This window comes from Rhipicephalus microplus, unplaced genomic scaffold (assembly GCF_043290135.1).
Source record: "Rhipicephalus microplus isolate Deutch F79 unplaced genomic scaffold, USDA_Rmic scaffold_13, whole genome shotgun sequence".
NCBI classification, from domain to species: Eukaryota; Metazoa; Arthropoda; class Arachnida; order Ixodida; family Ixodidae; genus Rhipicephalus; species Rhipicephalus microplus.
In genome coordinates this window covers 19,220,337-19,237,514 of record NW_027464586.1, presented here as the reverse complement: position 1 = coordinate 19,237,514, position 17,178 = coordinate 19,220,337, and the positions used below count along the sequence as shown (strand labels likewise).

General features: G+C 47.4%; 1 protein-coding gene across 1 annotated transcript in view; it reads left to right on the top strand.

Moving 5' to 3' along the window:
• Positions 1-17,178, top strand: part of LOC119162950 (muscle calcium channel subunit alpha-1-like) — a 1,445,695-nt gene that overhangs the window by 1,120,225 nt on the left and 308,292 nt on the right. The window contains exon 36 of the mRNA XM_075882643.1: positions 1,072-1,231. Coding sequence (XP_075738758.1) covers positions 1,072-1,231 — 160 coding nt within the window. The remainder of the gene's footprint in view (positions 1-1,071; positions 1,232-17,178) is intronic.

Here is a 17,178-nt window from a genome sequence, read left to right as displayed (position 1 = left end):
GAGAAAATGCTTGGCTACGGGACTTCCTCTAGAGGCAGTATTTTTAGTTCTGATTTTGGTCCAATATATGTGCAAACAGAGCTGATTATATCACTATTACATTGTGACGTGGTGCTGTGACTTGTAGAGCAGGAACTAGAAGGCAATCCTGGGGCAATCATTTCATTTGGGCCGAACAGTGGTCCTCAATCGCTGCAGTAACAACCGAAAGGCGTGTTTGCTACTTGTGAGTGTCACATGGAAGAACGCCCGTGGCTAGGGGCTGTTGATTCTATGCAGCGTTCAGGCTAGCACTCCTTATTAACGCATCAAGTGAACAGCATGGAAGGCGACACCGTTGTTGAGGCATGATTATACTAGGCACACACTTCCGCGCACGTAAAGATGAAAGACGCACGTAACAGTCCCCGTTCATCGACAGCAGTTCCTCTGCAATATTTGTGGACGCGTTCACATCAACCATTCCATCCATCAGTGTGATCTTGAGACGCAGTGGTTTGCGGCTACATTGCTGGCTCTGTCAGAAATGAATGAACCCCTGCCTTAGATTAAGAACCACCATTTTTATTTTACTGCTTGTGCCGACCCCTCTTTCTTCTTTACTTCTATGTTTTCGTACTTGTTACCACCTGTCCACAGTCATCAGCACCATATTGCCAAGGGGCTACTAAGGCAATACTCTGTTGATCCCTTTGGCCCCGTTAAAACACGTTGCTGTTCGATACGGGCGGGGGTAACAAAAACCAAAACATTAAAGCGAAGGAGAAAGAGATTGAGGCACGAGCAGTGAAATAAAAATGAAAGTTCCTATTCTAGGGCTCGGGTTCATTATTACGCGACATTCTTTCGGTCACGTAAACTAGGAACCCTTACGCTACAATAAAGATTCCTGGTTTGATCCCGGGTTTTGGCACCAGAAAGAATGCCACATAATAATGAGCCCGAGACCAAATACTCTATGTTTCCTCTACGGTTCCTGCCTAAAATCTTCTCGTCGACGTTTCCTTCGTATTGCTATCATTAGGTAATCATCAGCAAAAAGCCTCACTGTGCTTGAACTGGACCGTGCAGGTCAGCGACGGGCGAGTCATGGCAGGAGATCATGCTATCGTGCCTGAACACGGAGGATGTTCGTTGCGACAAAGCCTCTGAAGAAGGAGACCAGACCCCTTGTGGGAGTGACGTGGCGCTCATCTATTTCATCTCCTTCTACATCCTCTGCTCCTTCCTGGTGAGTGTTGCTACTCTGCTCACACCAGCCATTCCCAGGATTGAAGGACCTCACTCGGTTTCGCCAATGGCATACTGCATAAAGTGAATGGAAAATAGGCGAAAAATTCGGCCCTATTGTTCAGTCACTCTAGAAAATTTCTACTGTGACGCTATATTTGTACTTTGCCAATTAAGGCGGAAATGGTGTAGGCCCGTGTGCTCAGCTTCGGGTGCACGTTAAAAAACCCCAGGTGGTCAAAGTTTCCGGAGCCCTCCACTGCGGCGTCTGTCATAATCATATGGTGGTTTGGGACGTTGAACCCCGCTTATCAATCAATTATTTTAACCTTGAACGCTCCAGCAGATAACCGACAGCCGTTATTGCTAGCAAGATAGTTTTTTCGTCATGTATTGTGAATATATATTGTTAACATATTTTTTATTTTTGTGCACGTTTGTAACAAATATGCATCTATGAGGTATGATGACCGTTGCCTACTCTTGCTGGTGGGCCACTATAGTGTCTGTGTGTTTTGATCGCGTGCAAAGGACGTTCTTTTCACTCCGCCGATTCTTCGTGGCGATATTGAAATAAATTCTGGACCCAACTCCAATGAAAAGCTTCGGAAGCTTTTGGAGGGCCAAAAGATGATGCAAAATAGCATGGACTTAATTGAATCCAAATTGCAACAAGTTGAAGCATATACATCAACACTTAAATAATTCGGTACCAAAATAACAGGCCTCGAAAAAACTATCCATAACTTGAAGAAAAAACTCGTTGACCTAGAAGACAGAAACGTTCGTAATAATCTTCATGTATTTGGTCTTCCAGTGCAAGTGAGCGAAACGCCAAAGTCGCTTTTCGCTAGTGTGGTTGATGATTTATTTGCAAAAAAAAACTCAATCTTAAGGTAACTGCTGTTGAGCGAATCCACAGACTAAAACGCACACAAGCAAGCAGGCCACGGCCTGTTGTCCAAAAAATCATTGTCTGCCGTGAAAAGACAAATGTTTCAAGAAATTGCTAGAAGATTGAAGGCCACAAAGTTTCAATCAGTGAAGATTTTTTACTGCCACTAGAGCACTGCGCAACCAGTTGTGGGTTAGTGCTGCGAAGGAAAGGAACAAAAGAAAGAAAGTTATAATAATATACGACAAGATTAACAATGGTGGCACGCTGTTTCGATAGAATAGTAGCAATATTCAAAGGGTACCTATCCTTAGCGATAAAAAGTCTTCCTTAGATTTTGATGTTCAAAGCGTGAGTAGGCTGAGGCGCATTCTATGAACTGGGGGGTGTTACAAAAAAAGCATCCGCTGCCTAAATATTAATGCTCGTTGCATTCTCAAGATATTAGTTGACTTAGAAAGTATTATCACAGCGCGTAATACGCACACCATTGTTGTAACGGAAACATGGCTACATCAAGACATCACTGACCATGAGTTAACACTAACTTTAGAGTTTACCGCAATGACTGGAATGGTAGGGGAGGAGAAGTTGCTATTTTACTCAAACAATCGTTGCGAGCGTACAGGTTACCTAACGTGCCACAAATTGAGAGTTGTTTGAGTGTGTGCTTAAGGTATTTCTTGAAGAATGCAACCTGGTTGTATTCGAAAGATATCGTCCCCCGAGCTCGGATAGTTTCTTTGCCTAAAACCTCAACGGCTTTTTGTGTTTGAAGGTGATTCAATCCTGCAACCTGTTGCTCGTTGGAGATTTCAATTTACCAGCGATTAACTGGTCAGGTGATTTCACAAAAGCTCTTTGTGACGCGTCTCAACCTTTCGTTGAACTTGTCGTCTTGCGCAATTTAACCCAATTAGTGAAAATACCGACTTGCACTCAGCAAAGCGCAGAGTCCATTTTGGACCCTTTTTTTGTTTTCTTTTAGCTACCAAGGCCACATCGAAGAATAGATATTTTCGATGGCATATCTTACCATAAAATTGTATCGTTAACTTTAGAAATGCAGTTTTCTTCGGAACAAAAAATAAAATATATAGTAATATCATGGTTTTCTCATGCTAGTAATGTTGATGTACTGAATTTGCTTGGTACTTCATTTTCCGATTTTAGCACTCTGTACGAATCAACTGATGGCTCCGATGAACAAATGTGGCGTTTCTTTAGGAATTAGTTTTTCGATGCATTATGCAGTTTGTACCCAAAAAACGAGAGCTTGTGCGCTGCTGTCACCCTTGGTTGACGAATAACCTTGTTCGTATTGGGCGGGAACATGAAAAGGTGAGAGCTAGGTATCAACTTGTACTAGTGGCAATATTTGCACAGCGCAAGGCTACGAGTAGTAACGACGTAACTACAAAATAAGAGACAAGGGCAGACAAGGACAGCGCTGTTTCTGTCCTTGTCTCTCCTTCAGTAGGTACGTCGTAACTACTCACAGTCTAGCGCTCTGCAAATGTGCTGATCCCCAATCACCAATTAGCCCAAGCATCTGTCTTATCAAGACAGCTAGGTATAAACTTCATCCAACAAGTTCTAACGCAGAAAAGATGACCGAGCTGCGCGTTACGCTAGATAACGGCATCAAAAAAAGCAAAAGAATATTTCTAAAACGTGAAAATAAAGAACTTTCTCCTTTCATCCCCTGATAATTTCTGACGATACTTCTCACCGAAAAAAAATGGTGCTTCGTCTATTAGTCGGTGATGCAATACTCGACGACAAACTTGAAGTACCTCAAATACCTAACACATATTTTTGTTCTATCTTCACTCAAGATATGCCAGTGTTCCAAAAGTTTCACTTGTCGAAGAAATACCGCCAATTGACAATATACTCGTTAGTAAGGAGGGTGTCCTGACGTTGCTTCTTAATCAAGATACCGAGAGACCTCCTGGCATTGATGAAATACCAAATGCTTTCCTTGTGCGTTATGCTGAATAGTGTGCCATGTATTTTACTTCATTGTATCGTAATTCACTCGTTCGTGCCGAACTTCAAGACAACTGGAGATTTGATAAAATTGTCTCCGTATCAAAATCAGCGTACCACTTATCACCTTCGTCATACAGGCCTATATTCATTTTATATACTTCAGTGAAGCTGCTTGAACATATTATATTCAAGCACATATCTGTCTTTGTTCAGAACAATAATTCAATTGATTATCGACAACACGGATTCCGTAGAGAGCTGTCTGCAAATACTCAACTAGTCTTAACAATAAATGACTTTTCTTTGGCGTTAGACAGACATAATCAGGTAGATATAATATTTCAAGGCTTCGAAAAAGCCTTTGATCGGGTATCACACTCTAAGGTCATAGTAAAATTTAAGCCAATCTTCAAAAATGATCGCCTTGTGGCCTGGATTACTGCGTACTTCTCGTCAAGGCAGCAATGTGCGATCAATAATGACACGACTTCTCCTTCAGCTCCGGTGGCATCTGCTGTCCCTCAGGGCTCTGTTCTCGGTCCTTTATTTCTTCTGCTATTCATCAGTGATATTGTTCAGAGCATAGGCGTAGGAATCCGGCTGTTTGCAGACGACTGCGTAATATACCAAGAAGTATGTAATCCTAATGATCAGGTCCTACTAAACAGAGCATTAAGTACAAATGCGAACTGGTGCAGTACATGGCAGATGACAGTTAATAGCAAAAAAAAACAGTAGCAATGACCATAACCCGCAAGAAGCAACCACTCAAATTCACGTATTTCGTCAATAACCAGCCAGTATGTTTGTGCAAAGCTATAAGTATCTAAGAGTAATCATAACCTCCGATTGACGCTGGAATTAACATGTAGCGTTTACTGCTAAAGAAGCTTACAGACAACTAGGTTACCTTCGGAGCACGCTGGGTCATTGAACACCAGAAATAAAATTATTAGCCTACAAGACGTTTGTTAGGCCTATATTGCAGTATACTGGGGTGGCCTGGGATCTCTGGACAGCCCTTAATAAACGGGAACTGCAGGGTGTCCAAAGAAAATATGCTAGGTTCATGCACAACAGTTATAATCAGAAAATATCTCCATCGCACCTCCAAAAGAAAGCAGGACTAGAAGACCTTGAAACAAAGCGCTACCACGACAGGCTGACGCTTATTTATTTACTTTATTTCAATATCTTACGGGTTCATCCATCTCAACTCGTAGCACCCGCCATTAGCCGCTTAACTCAGTCTTATCACACAAAAAGTGTGGCTGAGCTCAAGTGCAGCACGAACACTTTTCTGCACTCTTTCTTTCCACGAACAATTGTCCAATGAATTGCCTTACCTTATGATGTGGGAGCACTGCATAACATTGATTCTTTTATGCATGCGATAAAAGATATGGCTCCATAAGCGCTGTGGCGCTTGGTGGGCGTAATGCGACGTCATGTATTCCCTTGTGTTGCCATGTTCAAATGAATGCTGAAACTTTTTTTCTGTGCTATGTTAGTACGGTTTCAGTGCTTGTATGGGCTCTGTGCAATGTGGGTTATTGTAATATGGGTCTTTTGGGCTTTGCAGCGCTTACTGCCACAGAGTTTGTTGGATCTTGTTGTTTTTGCATACTTTTCAATGTCACTATTTCACAATATATTACTTCATGTACTTCTTTTTTGTCTTCTTTTTTCCAACTTGTGTTGTGTTATTTATTTATGACCCATTCCTGCCTAAGGCCTTCATGGAAGGCCAGCAGTATGTAACAAAATAAATCAGATAAATTTATGTGCCCATTTGCCAATCTCGTACGGCAGGCTATCTCTGGTATGGTCTAAATCATGACAAAGCGAAACAGACCCGTACTTGGCTCGTTCGCGCACACACGACTAGTTGGTGCCCTGTGTCCCACGGAACGACAGGAGCTTTGCGAATGACACTGCTTTGCACGAAAAAACAGGGTATACCAATTGCTTTACTGCCTTTCGGAATTAGGCATTGACACAGCGCAGAGGCCTGGCTGCGTACAAACAGTCTGGCATGTATTTCTTAAAAAACCCTCGTACAACTTCATGTTATTGTTTTGTAAATATGAGTGTGGATCGCATACTTTTGCACATGATGTGCACCTAGAAAAAAAATGAAAAAACTGGCCAAGATGTACTACATTGGCAAGTTTGCTTCTATAATAGACCGCTAAGGCATAAAATGTAACGGATAATTGCAAAACTGGTGGCCTTGATGACGCTCGAATGCTGTCGCCGGATCACAACTCAGCCAAAGCAGCTGCATTTTTGTTCGAGGCTTATGTGCTTATATCATGGGTGCTCGTTGACATTTGTGGAGCCCACCTCTGGATCTCATATTCGTATCGTGCTTTTGTGACATTAAACGTTATCAATTAATAATACTTGTTACCTAATTAATAGTTGGTAAAGCCGAAACAGGAAAAGAGTGGCCACTTGCGCTGGTTGGTACCGCATTTTCAAAAAGCGTATACTTAGTGCGTTGGGAACGTTTCAGAAAAAGCGTGGTTCATTTAGATTTGCATGCTCCTTAGTGTAACATCGCAGCTTGGCACGCATCGTCCATATCTGACTCACAATCTTATGGAATTCATGTGATTGATTGATGTGTGGGGTTCAACATTTCAAAACCACCATATGATTATGAAAGACGCCGTAGTGGAGGGCTACGGAAGATTTCGACCACCTGGGGTTCTTTAACGTGCACCCAAATCTGAGCACATGGGCCTACAACATTTCCCCCTCCACGGGAAATGCAGTCACCACAGCCGGGATTCGAACCCGCGACCTGCGGATCAGCAGCCGTGTACCTTAGCCCCTAGACCACCGTGGCTGGGCTACGGAATTCATGTGACTTTCCATATCGGTATATTTATATTGTAAGACGGCATTCAGAATGCCACTAAAGAGTCTTTTTTGTTGTCTTGAGTATGTGCCCCACAACCCAAGCTGAAGTGGTGATAATGAGTACGTACAGATGAGAAGATGAGACGCATTATTAATGCTCACACTTGTTTTCCCCATGCGCTTCAGTGGCCAGCCCGGCCGAGAATCAAGCGACAAAGGTGCGGCAAACAAAGCGTTTCAGACGTGAAACGTGGACTGTCTTGGAGGCATGGTAACGATGATCGAAGGAAACCTCGACGAGAGTGACCAGGTTATTGACAGGAGTTGTCCGTTCACCAACAATATAAGGTCCGAGAAAGCGTGATTGAAACTTTTCATACAATCCGGGCGTACGAACAGACGTCCAAAGTAGTACGTCATCTTCAGGATGGAAGGTGAAGTCTCGATGAAAGCTGTCTTAGCGTTGCTTGCGGGCTTGTTGAATGGCCTCCTTGTGGAGTTGAGCACGTTGTCATGTGTCAGCGAGCCTGAAGACGAAATGATCTGGTGTAATCGTGGAGGTTTTGTCGTTGCATCGAAGAAAGAGGCATCGCTGGTGAATGTCTGCGCACGGCCGTAGACGAGGAAGAAAGGTGTATACCCGGTGGTTGGTGGAACAGCGGTGTTGTGTGCAAACATTACTAACGGCAAGATTTTCTCCCAGTTATCGTGGTTCGCTTCGATGTACATAGAAATTATGTCGAATAGAGTCTGGTGGAATCGCTCTGTCAGGCCATTTGTCTGCGGGCGGTATGTGGATGTAGTCTTATGAACTGTGCCACAAGTTTTTAAAAGTTCATCAAGAATGGTGGACATGAAGGCCTTGCCTCGGTCCCTCAACAACATGTAAGGTGCATCACGACACGACGCAACAAAATGGCTTCTGAAAAGAAGGCGGTAACTTCGAAGGTAGAGCTAGTGCGTAGAGGAGTGGTCTCCGCGTATAGTGTGAAGTGGTTGACGGTTGTGACGATCTAGCGCTGGCCCGCTGGTATTACATGAAGTGGTCTGACGAGGTCTATTTCGAGAACGACAAAAGGTTTATTGGGACATGAAATGGGTTGTAACAGGCCAGCAGGAGGCGAAGTTGGTCGTTACCGGCGTTGACAAAGTTGGCAAAAACTGACATAATTTGCGACAAAAGTAGAAAAACCAGGCCAGAAGAAATGGCTTCTAACGCGGTTGCAGATCTTCTGAAATCCAAAGTGTCCAGCTGATGGGTCGTTATGCAATTCTTCGTGAACTTGCTTTCATAGCGAACGGGGAAGTACTAGCACTGTAAGTATAGCGCTACAGGACATTGTTCTCTAGCTTGAACTGCCACAGCTAACGACGTAGTCTGGCATTAGGTGGAGGGGGCGAGCCATTCAAGTATTCAATGATGTGGTTACAGCAGGGGTCGTCACTTTGGCACATGGCAAACTGAGCGCTGCTGGTTAAAGATAGCGACTCAGGAACTGCCAGGGGTGATAGCGTGAGTGAAGAGGAAGCCGCTTGATCACCTGAGGGGCATTGTAGATGCGTGGTTGTAGATGAAAGTGGCAGAGGGCAGTGAGAGAGAGCGTCGGCATTGTGATGTTGTTTGCCAGACGAGTACACAACGTCAAAAGTGTACTCTTGGAAACGAAGAACGAAGTATTCAGCGACCGAGGCGCCCAGACAAATTCTTCAGCGAGGACAACCAGCATAGAGCATCATAGTCGGTAATCACTGTGAAGTGGCGTCTATACAGATAAGGTCGAAATTTCTGCATGGCCCAAACGACCGCGAGACAGTGCCGTTCTGTTATCGAGTAGTTTTGCTGCGCATGTGTTAGTGTGCGGCTGGCATACGCAACTACTCAGTCACGAGAAGTGTTGTCACAATGGAGCAGGACAGCACAGATTCCGTAGCCGCTGGCATCTGTGTGCAGGAAAGTGGGTGCACTCTCATCGAAGTACGACAGGGTCAGATGTAAAAGCTCGTTTAAGGGCTTGGAAAGCACACTCGCACTCGTCAGTCTAAGTGAAGGCAATTCCCGAGATCAGAAGCGTATATAACGGTCCCGCCATGGCAGCAAAGTGACTGGTGAAGTGGCGGAAGGAAGACGCCAGGCCCAAGGAACTTTGTGATTGTTTTTGATTGCCTGGCCGAGGAAAACCAATGACGGCGTCAACCATATCGCGGTCGGGTTCAACGCCATCTTTGCTGACAAGCTGACCCAACACTTCGATGCTTGTGCTGGCGAAGTGGCACTTATTTGTATTGAACTGAAGGCCAGTGTTCGAAATTCACGTTAAAACTTCGTCCAAACGCTTGAGGTGCTGAGGAAAAAGGAAAGAATAAATTATGATGTAGTCTAAATAACATAAGCAGGTTTTCCTCTTGAGACCAGCTAAGACAGTATCTATGATGAGCACGAATGTTGCCGGAGCGTCGCTTAAGCCAAAAGGCAGGACGTTAAACTCGTAAAGCCCGTCAGGCGTTTCAAACGCCGTTTTCTCCTTGTCTGCTTCACGCATAAGTATTTGCAAATACCCGGATTGGAGGTCGAGACAAGAGGAATACATTGCACTTTCTAGGTAGTCGAGGGCATCATCTATACTAGGAAAGGAATATACATCTTTTTAGTGACCTTATTGAGCCTCCTGTAATCAACACAAAAGCGGACAGAAACATCTTGTTTTCGGACCAACGATACAGGAGACGACCAAGAGCTGGATGATGGTCAAAAATATCTCGTTTTAGCATGTCGACGACGTTTTTCTGAATGATTTTTTGTTACACCAAAGACACACGGTATGGGCGAGGCGTACAATTGAGCTGCCTTCCGTTTCGTTACTGTGCTCTGCAACAAAGGTGCGGCCCAGAACTTTAGAATGTACGCCAAGTGAAAGGCTGTGCTTTTGTAGAAGGTCTAAAAGTTGTCTCTTCTGCTCCGCAGTGAGGTGAGGATTTATGGTATCACTTAAAGAAAGAGTGGTAGCCTTGGTATCTGTTGTAGCAGGCAGAAACGGTGATTCTGCGTGAAGGAGAACCAGCAAAAAAGGCTTGATGTCAGTGAAGCAGCTCACAGCAGTACCTCGGGGCTGCATAACTTGCGAAAAAGTTGGGATCAAGGCGGTGACCAGTGCCTTACCATCTTTAAGCCACACAAGGCCGGTTGTGATGGTAAGCCCCGCAGGGTTTGAGCGAACTGATAAAGCTATGAACTAGTCAGCGGTAACTATAGCATCTGAAGCGATCGGCAATTCTGAGCATTTGTTGATCTGTTGGTGAAATGAAACAATTAGACGCAGCAACGTAACGGAAGCTGTATGAATCGACATCAGATTAACTCCCAGTAGCTGAAAAAGGAATTACTCGCTGACAACAGGATAAGAAAGCTGATGCCGAAGAAAGAAGTACCATCCTGAAATAAATTTGTGAGTTCACAAAGAAAGTAAAGGAAACTGAGTGTGGTGAAGGATGCCATGTATGAAAGCGTGGACTGTACAAACACTTGAAGGCTGAATATGGACTTCATCTCCGCAACAAATAGGAGAGCCACTATATGGCGTCCTAACTTTTTTCAAGCGGGTACAAAAGTCTGCAAGAATTACAGAAAGTGATGCGCCTGCGTCTACCAGTGCCTCAGCCTGTATATCTCCAACATACACGAAAAAACGTTTGATGGGCGGTCTGGAGGAGTTTGACGCAGTTCTGAAGGTGAGCTTTCCCTCCCGAAGCTGCACTATTCAGTTCTTATGTAGATGGTGGGGAATTGACGTAGAAAGTCGAAGTGGAGGCGAAGAACGCCGCATCGGTGAAGGTGAGCGACGACGTGAAAAACGGAGCCTACCAACTGAGCCGTAGTTCTGCGGAAACGGCGGCCGATGTGTGTTGTTCGGGTACAGTGGGCAATTGGGTGGTCCAGTGGTGTGGAATTCGTTCCGTTCAAAGTCATCGTAGCTTCGTCTTTCGTCTTGCTGATGGTGTCAGCAAAACCTTGAAATATGACCACGGGTGCCACAATAGAAGCAAGTCGGCCGCGTAGTGCGCCAGCCGTTGCAAGGCTGGGCCCGAAGTGCATGGTTTGCACAATTCACTCGCACTGCGAGGGAGTTGAGTGAACCATGGACTCCGGGCGCTGGTAGCTGCATTGGGCTTTGCTGAGGGGCTGTTGTCATAGCAGCAACCTGAGCAAAAGTTGGCATGGACACAGCATGTGAGCTCGGAACAAGTGTGCCAGTCAGCGAGGCCAGGCTTTTGTGGGACGCAAGTGTCATTGCAGCAACGTGAGCATAAGTTGGTATGGGCACGTGGTGTGAGCTAAGAACTAGTGTGCCAGTCATCACGGCCAGTTTCTCCCTCACGACGTCGGTGTAGAGTAGTTGCACGTGGCGTCGTTTGAATAATAAATTGGCGAGATGAAGCCTAAGCATAAAGTTTCTCGCGGATGATGGAGCGGATCAATGCACGCAGCTCTGTTGTGTCATGGCTAGAGCTCAGGTCAGACCCATCAGGTTGCACCCGAGTGGTCTGAAGCTCCTGAAGACGCTGACAGGTAGCGACGACTTTGGCTACAGTCTGGAGATTCTGCACCACAAGCGCATTAAAAGTGATAGTCGCTTCTTTTGACCATCTGGTGCACACGGTCCTTTTCCGCAATATAGTTGTCGATGCGGCGACAAAAGGCGAGACATCTTCAATGTAAGAAGTGTGAGACTCACCGGGACGTTCAACGCGTGCACCAAGCCTCTTCTTGGCGATATACGAGCGAACTGATGGGTTGGCGAAAATCTGGAAGAGCTGATGTGTGAAGGCGGGCCGTGTCGGAAAATCTGTAGCGTGGTTTTTCTTTGCGACGCCGCTCAAGTAGAATCCAACGTGGGAGCGTTTGGCAGGCTTATCCCAGTTGTTGATGGCGCTTACGTGGTCATACTCTTCGAGCCAGTTTTCAACGTCCTCACCCGCCAGCCCTGCGAACCACGGAGTATTCTTTTGAGAGTTGATGATCAGGGCAGAAGGGTTTCTTGCTTGTGGGGGCGGTGGCGAAGCTGCTGCACTGGGCTGGTTCGTTTGCGACATTACCGAACCCAGGTTGTTTAAGCGGTGGCATGAACGGAGCTCCAAGGGTGTGTTCTAAAATATGCTGTGGTGTCCGAGAGCCCGAGAGGATGCAGGGACCGCACAGGACTCTCCACCACTTGTACGACGGCGTCCAGGACCCTCAAGACCCTTCTTTATTGTCTGGACTATGTGCCCCACAACCTCAACTGGAGTGTTGATGATGAGTATGTACAGATGAGACGCATAAATGATGCCTCGCAAGATATATATATATATATATATATATATATATATATATATATATATATATATATATATATATATATATATATATATATTTATATATATATATATATATATATATATATATATATATATATTGTGGCGAAGCCTTCGAACAGTGGGTCGTTCTTTCCAGCGCCTTCTAGTGGGTGGCCCTTTTAGCAAAAAGAAGAGCAGCTCATGCACAAAGTCGGTACCTGCATTGACTGTCGCTGTCAGGCATCATCGACAATTGTCCGCCAATAAACGTCTCAACAATTTGGTGGAGAGTTCTGTGCCCTTCTAACACCTTCGGTTAACATTCGATGCCCTTGGAGCTTCGATCCCGTACCGTGCCTTCTACCATGCACAGAGACGCCGCGCCGCAAACGCTTCCTCCTGCGCCAACGCCATGTTCCGGTGTCCCCCGCATCCGCGACCCTCCAGCCTTCACCGACGCGGATGGCACCGACGTCGAGGACTGGCTCGCTATGTACGAACGCGTCAGCATCCCTAATCACTGGGACGAAGCAGGTAAACTCGGCAACCTGGTTTTCTACCTCGCGGGTGTGGCCGGCATGTGGTACAACAACCACGCATCCTAGTGCCCCACTTGGTCCGCTTTTAAAACCGCCATCGTCGACGTGTTCGGCCGTCCTGCCGTTCGTAGGCTGCAAGCCGAACAGCGGTTACGTGAACGAGCTAAGCAGACCGGTGAGTCCTTCTTAAGCTACATAGAGGACATCCTTGACCTGTGCAAGAAAGTGGACGCGAGGATGTCAGAGGCTGACAGAATTACCCATGTTCTAAAAGGCATCACCGACGATGCCTTCATCATGCTCCTAGCCAAGAACCCTCGCACTGTGGCAGAGATCATTACACTATGCCAAAGTTACGAGGAGCTGCGGCAGCAGCGCTCGATGACCCGTCGCGAGACGCTGATATGTCGGCCTTGTCAACACTTCCTGACCACACCACCTTGCTCACTGAAATCAAGTCATTCGTGCGTTAGAAAGTTGCCCGCCAGGTGTCCTTACTGGCTTTTGCTTCCCCACAACATGCTCAACAGCCGTCAAGCACACTTCTGCCTCCCCTCCACCGAGCCATTCAGCAGGAAGTCGCGGAGGTCGTTCCTGAATACCACCAGCCGCCTCCAGTATCTACACCACTTAGTTACGCCCAAGTTGTCACCAGGCCACCCCCACCGATTCCTGTGACTGGCCCGCTTGGTTACACCGAAACCATCACCAGGCCCCAGGCCTTCGGAGAAACCGTGCAGCTTTCATATGCCGACGCCACCTACGTGCCCCGTGTGCCGCCCACTATGCAGTTATATCAGCAGCCTGCTCGCCCATCGCGTTCTGCGACATGGATGGGACCCGCGAACCGATGGCGCACGGCTGACAATCGCCCCATCTGCTTTGCTTGTGGTTGCGTCGGTCACGTAACACGCTATTGCAATCGTGTGCAGCAACCGAACGTCGCATCCAATTTCCCCAGCCAATCGAGCCGCTTTTATGACCAACCGCCGCCTACGTCACCGTCGTGCCGCCCCGCTCCCGCCATTCAGATTCTCCACGACGTCGCTCACTGTCGCCGATGCGGCCACGTCAACCAGAGGGTGATAAAAAAAACTAGTCGTCGCAGTCCACAAGGCAAGGGATGCGACGCTATAGAACTGCGGAAGCCCTCAGGAAAGCCCATTGAACGTGATAGACGTGCTTGGGGATCTTGTTCGTGCATTTGCCCTTGTAGATACTGGAGCCGCCGTATCCGTCATGGACGCAAAACTTCGACGATTTCTGCGCAAAGTGACCACGCCACTTTCCGGGCTCTCCCTCCGTACAGCCAGCGCCCAAAGCATTCACCCTACAGCGATGTGTACAGCCCGCCTCATGATTCGGGACGTGGTGTATGCCGTCGAATTCATAATAATTTCTTCATGCTCTCACGACGTCATCCTAGGATGGGTTTTCTCTCCCGCCACGACGCCGTCATTCAATGCGCACCTGCAGAAAAAGAGCTGACACAATTATTTTCTCTGACGCCGGCCGACAGTCCATCTGCTGCAAGCAAGTTACTGTCCAAGGACGACACGCAACTGCCTGCAAACTCGTCCGCGATGGTGTCGGTCTACTGTGCAAGTCTTTCCGACACCGCTGCACTCCTCTCGCCATCTCATAGTGTTTTCACCAGAAAAGGCTTGCTGGTTCCTTTCGGGACCGTGCAAGTCATTCCCGGCAGCACCACTATTTTTGTTCTGAACTCATCCCCGTACAGTGTTACGTTGGTGCGAGAGAATGTCTCAGCAGCGTGGAGCCCAACGAAGACGCACAAGTCATGGATCAACCTGATAACACGCACTGCCGAAGTTTCAATACGCTTAGTGCTGTTTCTACATCTGTTTCATCATCCGCTGATGTATTCGGTCCTTCCATTGAAGACAACCTTACGCCGGTCCAGCGCTCCCAGCTTCAGGCCCTGTTGGAAGAATTCCGCTCTTCTTTCGATGTCGCCCAATCATCCCTCGGCCGCACATCCACTGTTACGCATCGCATCGACACAGGCGCAAAACCACCACTGCGGCAACGTCCATATCACACATCTCCCACAGAACGCCGTGTAATCAACGAGAAAGTGAATGACATGCTTCGCCGCGATGTTATTCGACCCTCTAACAGCTCTGGGCGTCTCCTGTCGTTCTCGTTGAGAAAAAGGACGGTTCTGTGCGGTTCTGTGTGGACTACCGACGCCTCAACAAAGATCACGCGTAAGGACGTGTACCCACTACCGCTTGTAGATGACGCGATTGACAGCCTGCAAGGAGCCGAATTCTTTTCATCTCTCGATTTGCGCTCAGGGTACTGGCAAGTACCTATGGATGAGGACGCTCGACCAAAGACCACTGTTGTCACTCCCGACGGCTTGTGCGAATTCAACGTCATGCTGTTTGGGCTGTGCAATGCGCCCGCCACCTTTGAGCGCATGATGAATACCGTTCTGCGTGACCTGAAATGGCACACGTGCCTGTGCTACCTCAATGACGTCGTCGTTTTCGCTCCGGACGTCTCCACGCATCTTCAACGCCTGCGGCATGTTTTAACGCGTCTGAGTGACGCCAGTCTGCAGCTGAACCTAAAGAAGTGCCAATTTGCAGCTCGGCAGTCGACAATACTCCGCTACGTCGTGTCCAAGGAAGGAATTCTCCCCGATTCAGCCAAACTTCGGGCCGTGACCGAGTTTCCCAAGCCGACATCCGTCAAGAAACTGCACAGTTTTGTAGGACTCTGTTCCTGTTTTCGGCGCTTCATCCGAAACTTCGCGTCTATCGTCTCGCCGCTGAGCAAGCTCCTCGGAAGTAACGGGCCTCTCCATTCGTGGTCATCACAGTGTGACGACGCATTCACAACGCTCCGTCGTTTGTTGACGTCGCCTCCCATACTCCGCCACTACGACCCTACGGCGCCTACAGAGGTATACACGGACGCCAGTGGTGTCGGTCTCGGCGCTGTCCTTGCGCAGCGGAAACCAGGGTTCCCGGAATATGTCGTAGCGTATGCAAGCCGTACGCTTACAAAAGCCGAGACTAATTACACCGTCACTGAGAAAGAATTTCTGGCAATCGTCTGGGCCCTTACCAAGTTCCGACCTTATTAGGAGCGAAGCTCCTTATGGCGTGGCTTGGGCGTCCCTCGTATGTAACCACCAGTGGCACATACCCGAAATAGGTATAACACTTGACCTCCAAGGTGGTGCCAGTGAGAGATTTCCTCTGTGCGTTGTTTAACAATAAAAAATAGTGCTCAATGTACACGCCAATGGCTACTAATGGGCAATGAGAGACATGAGCATTCGGCTTTTAGTCAACGCGCAAGCTGCGATCCCCATTAGCAGCCATTGGCATGTACATTGAGCACTATTGGACAAGAAAGGGATGCTACATTATACTCGCTGGGTGTAACCTCCTTAGCTTTAGAAAGGTTTAGCGAGCGTTGAGCCGCAGTGCCATGAATACAATGAACTTGTATATACCATGAATGAACTCAAGGTGGTTAAAAATGAGAAGTAGATACGAAGCGCAAGCCGTAAGAAAGTAAAAGCCGAATTCTCCTGTCTCTCATTTCTCATTAGCAGCCATTGGCATGTAAATTGAGCCCTATCTGACAGGGAAAGGTTGCTACGTTATACTCGCTGGGCGTAACCTCCTTGATTTTCGAAAAGTTTAGCGAGCGTTTGGTCGCAGTGCCATGAATACAGTGAACTCTAATATACCATGAACTCGAGGTGGTTAAAGGTGGGAAGTGGACCCAAAGCGCAGGCCGTAAGAAAGTGTGCGTGTGCCACCTCTCGTTTAGTCCTTGGAATGTCCGCTGGATGGCGGTGCTTCTATATGGGGAATATATGATAAAAAGATGCGAGAGGGTGGGACTTGGAGTGTTGAATAGATGAACGAACGGACACACAAACAGATGCATGGATTGACGCATGAACGGACGCAGGGGCGGATGCATGAAAGAACGCAGGGACGGGCGCACAAACACACGCATGAACGGTCACACAGACGGACGCATGGACGGACGAATGCTTCGCCCCACTCTCCATCATTCACTCAGTGGATATGCTGCCACTTTTGTATGGTCGCCCATTTGATGTAGTCACCGACCATCACGCAGTATGCTGGTTGTCGTCATGAAAAGATCCCTCAGGCCGTCTCGCCCGGTGGGCACTTCGCCTGCAAGACTACGACATCCGCGTGCTGTACCGCAACGGAAGGCAACATGCTGACGCCGACGCCCTGTCGCGCTCTCCCTTGCCTGACGACAATGCCCACGACTCAGCGTCTCACCTTGCCGTATCTC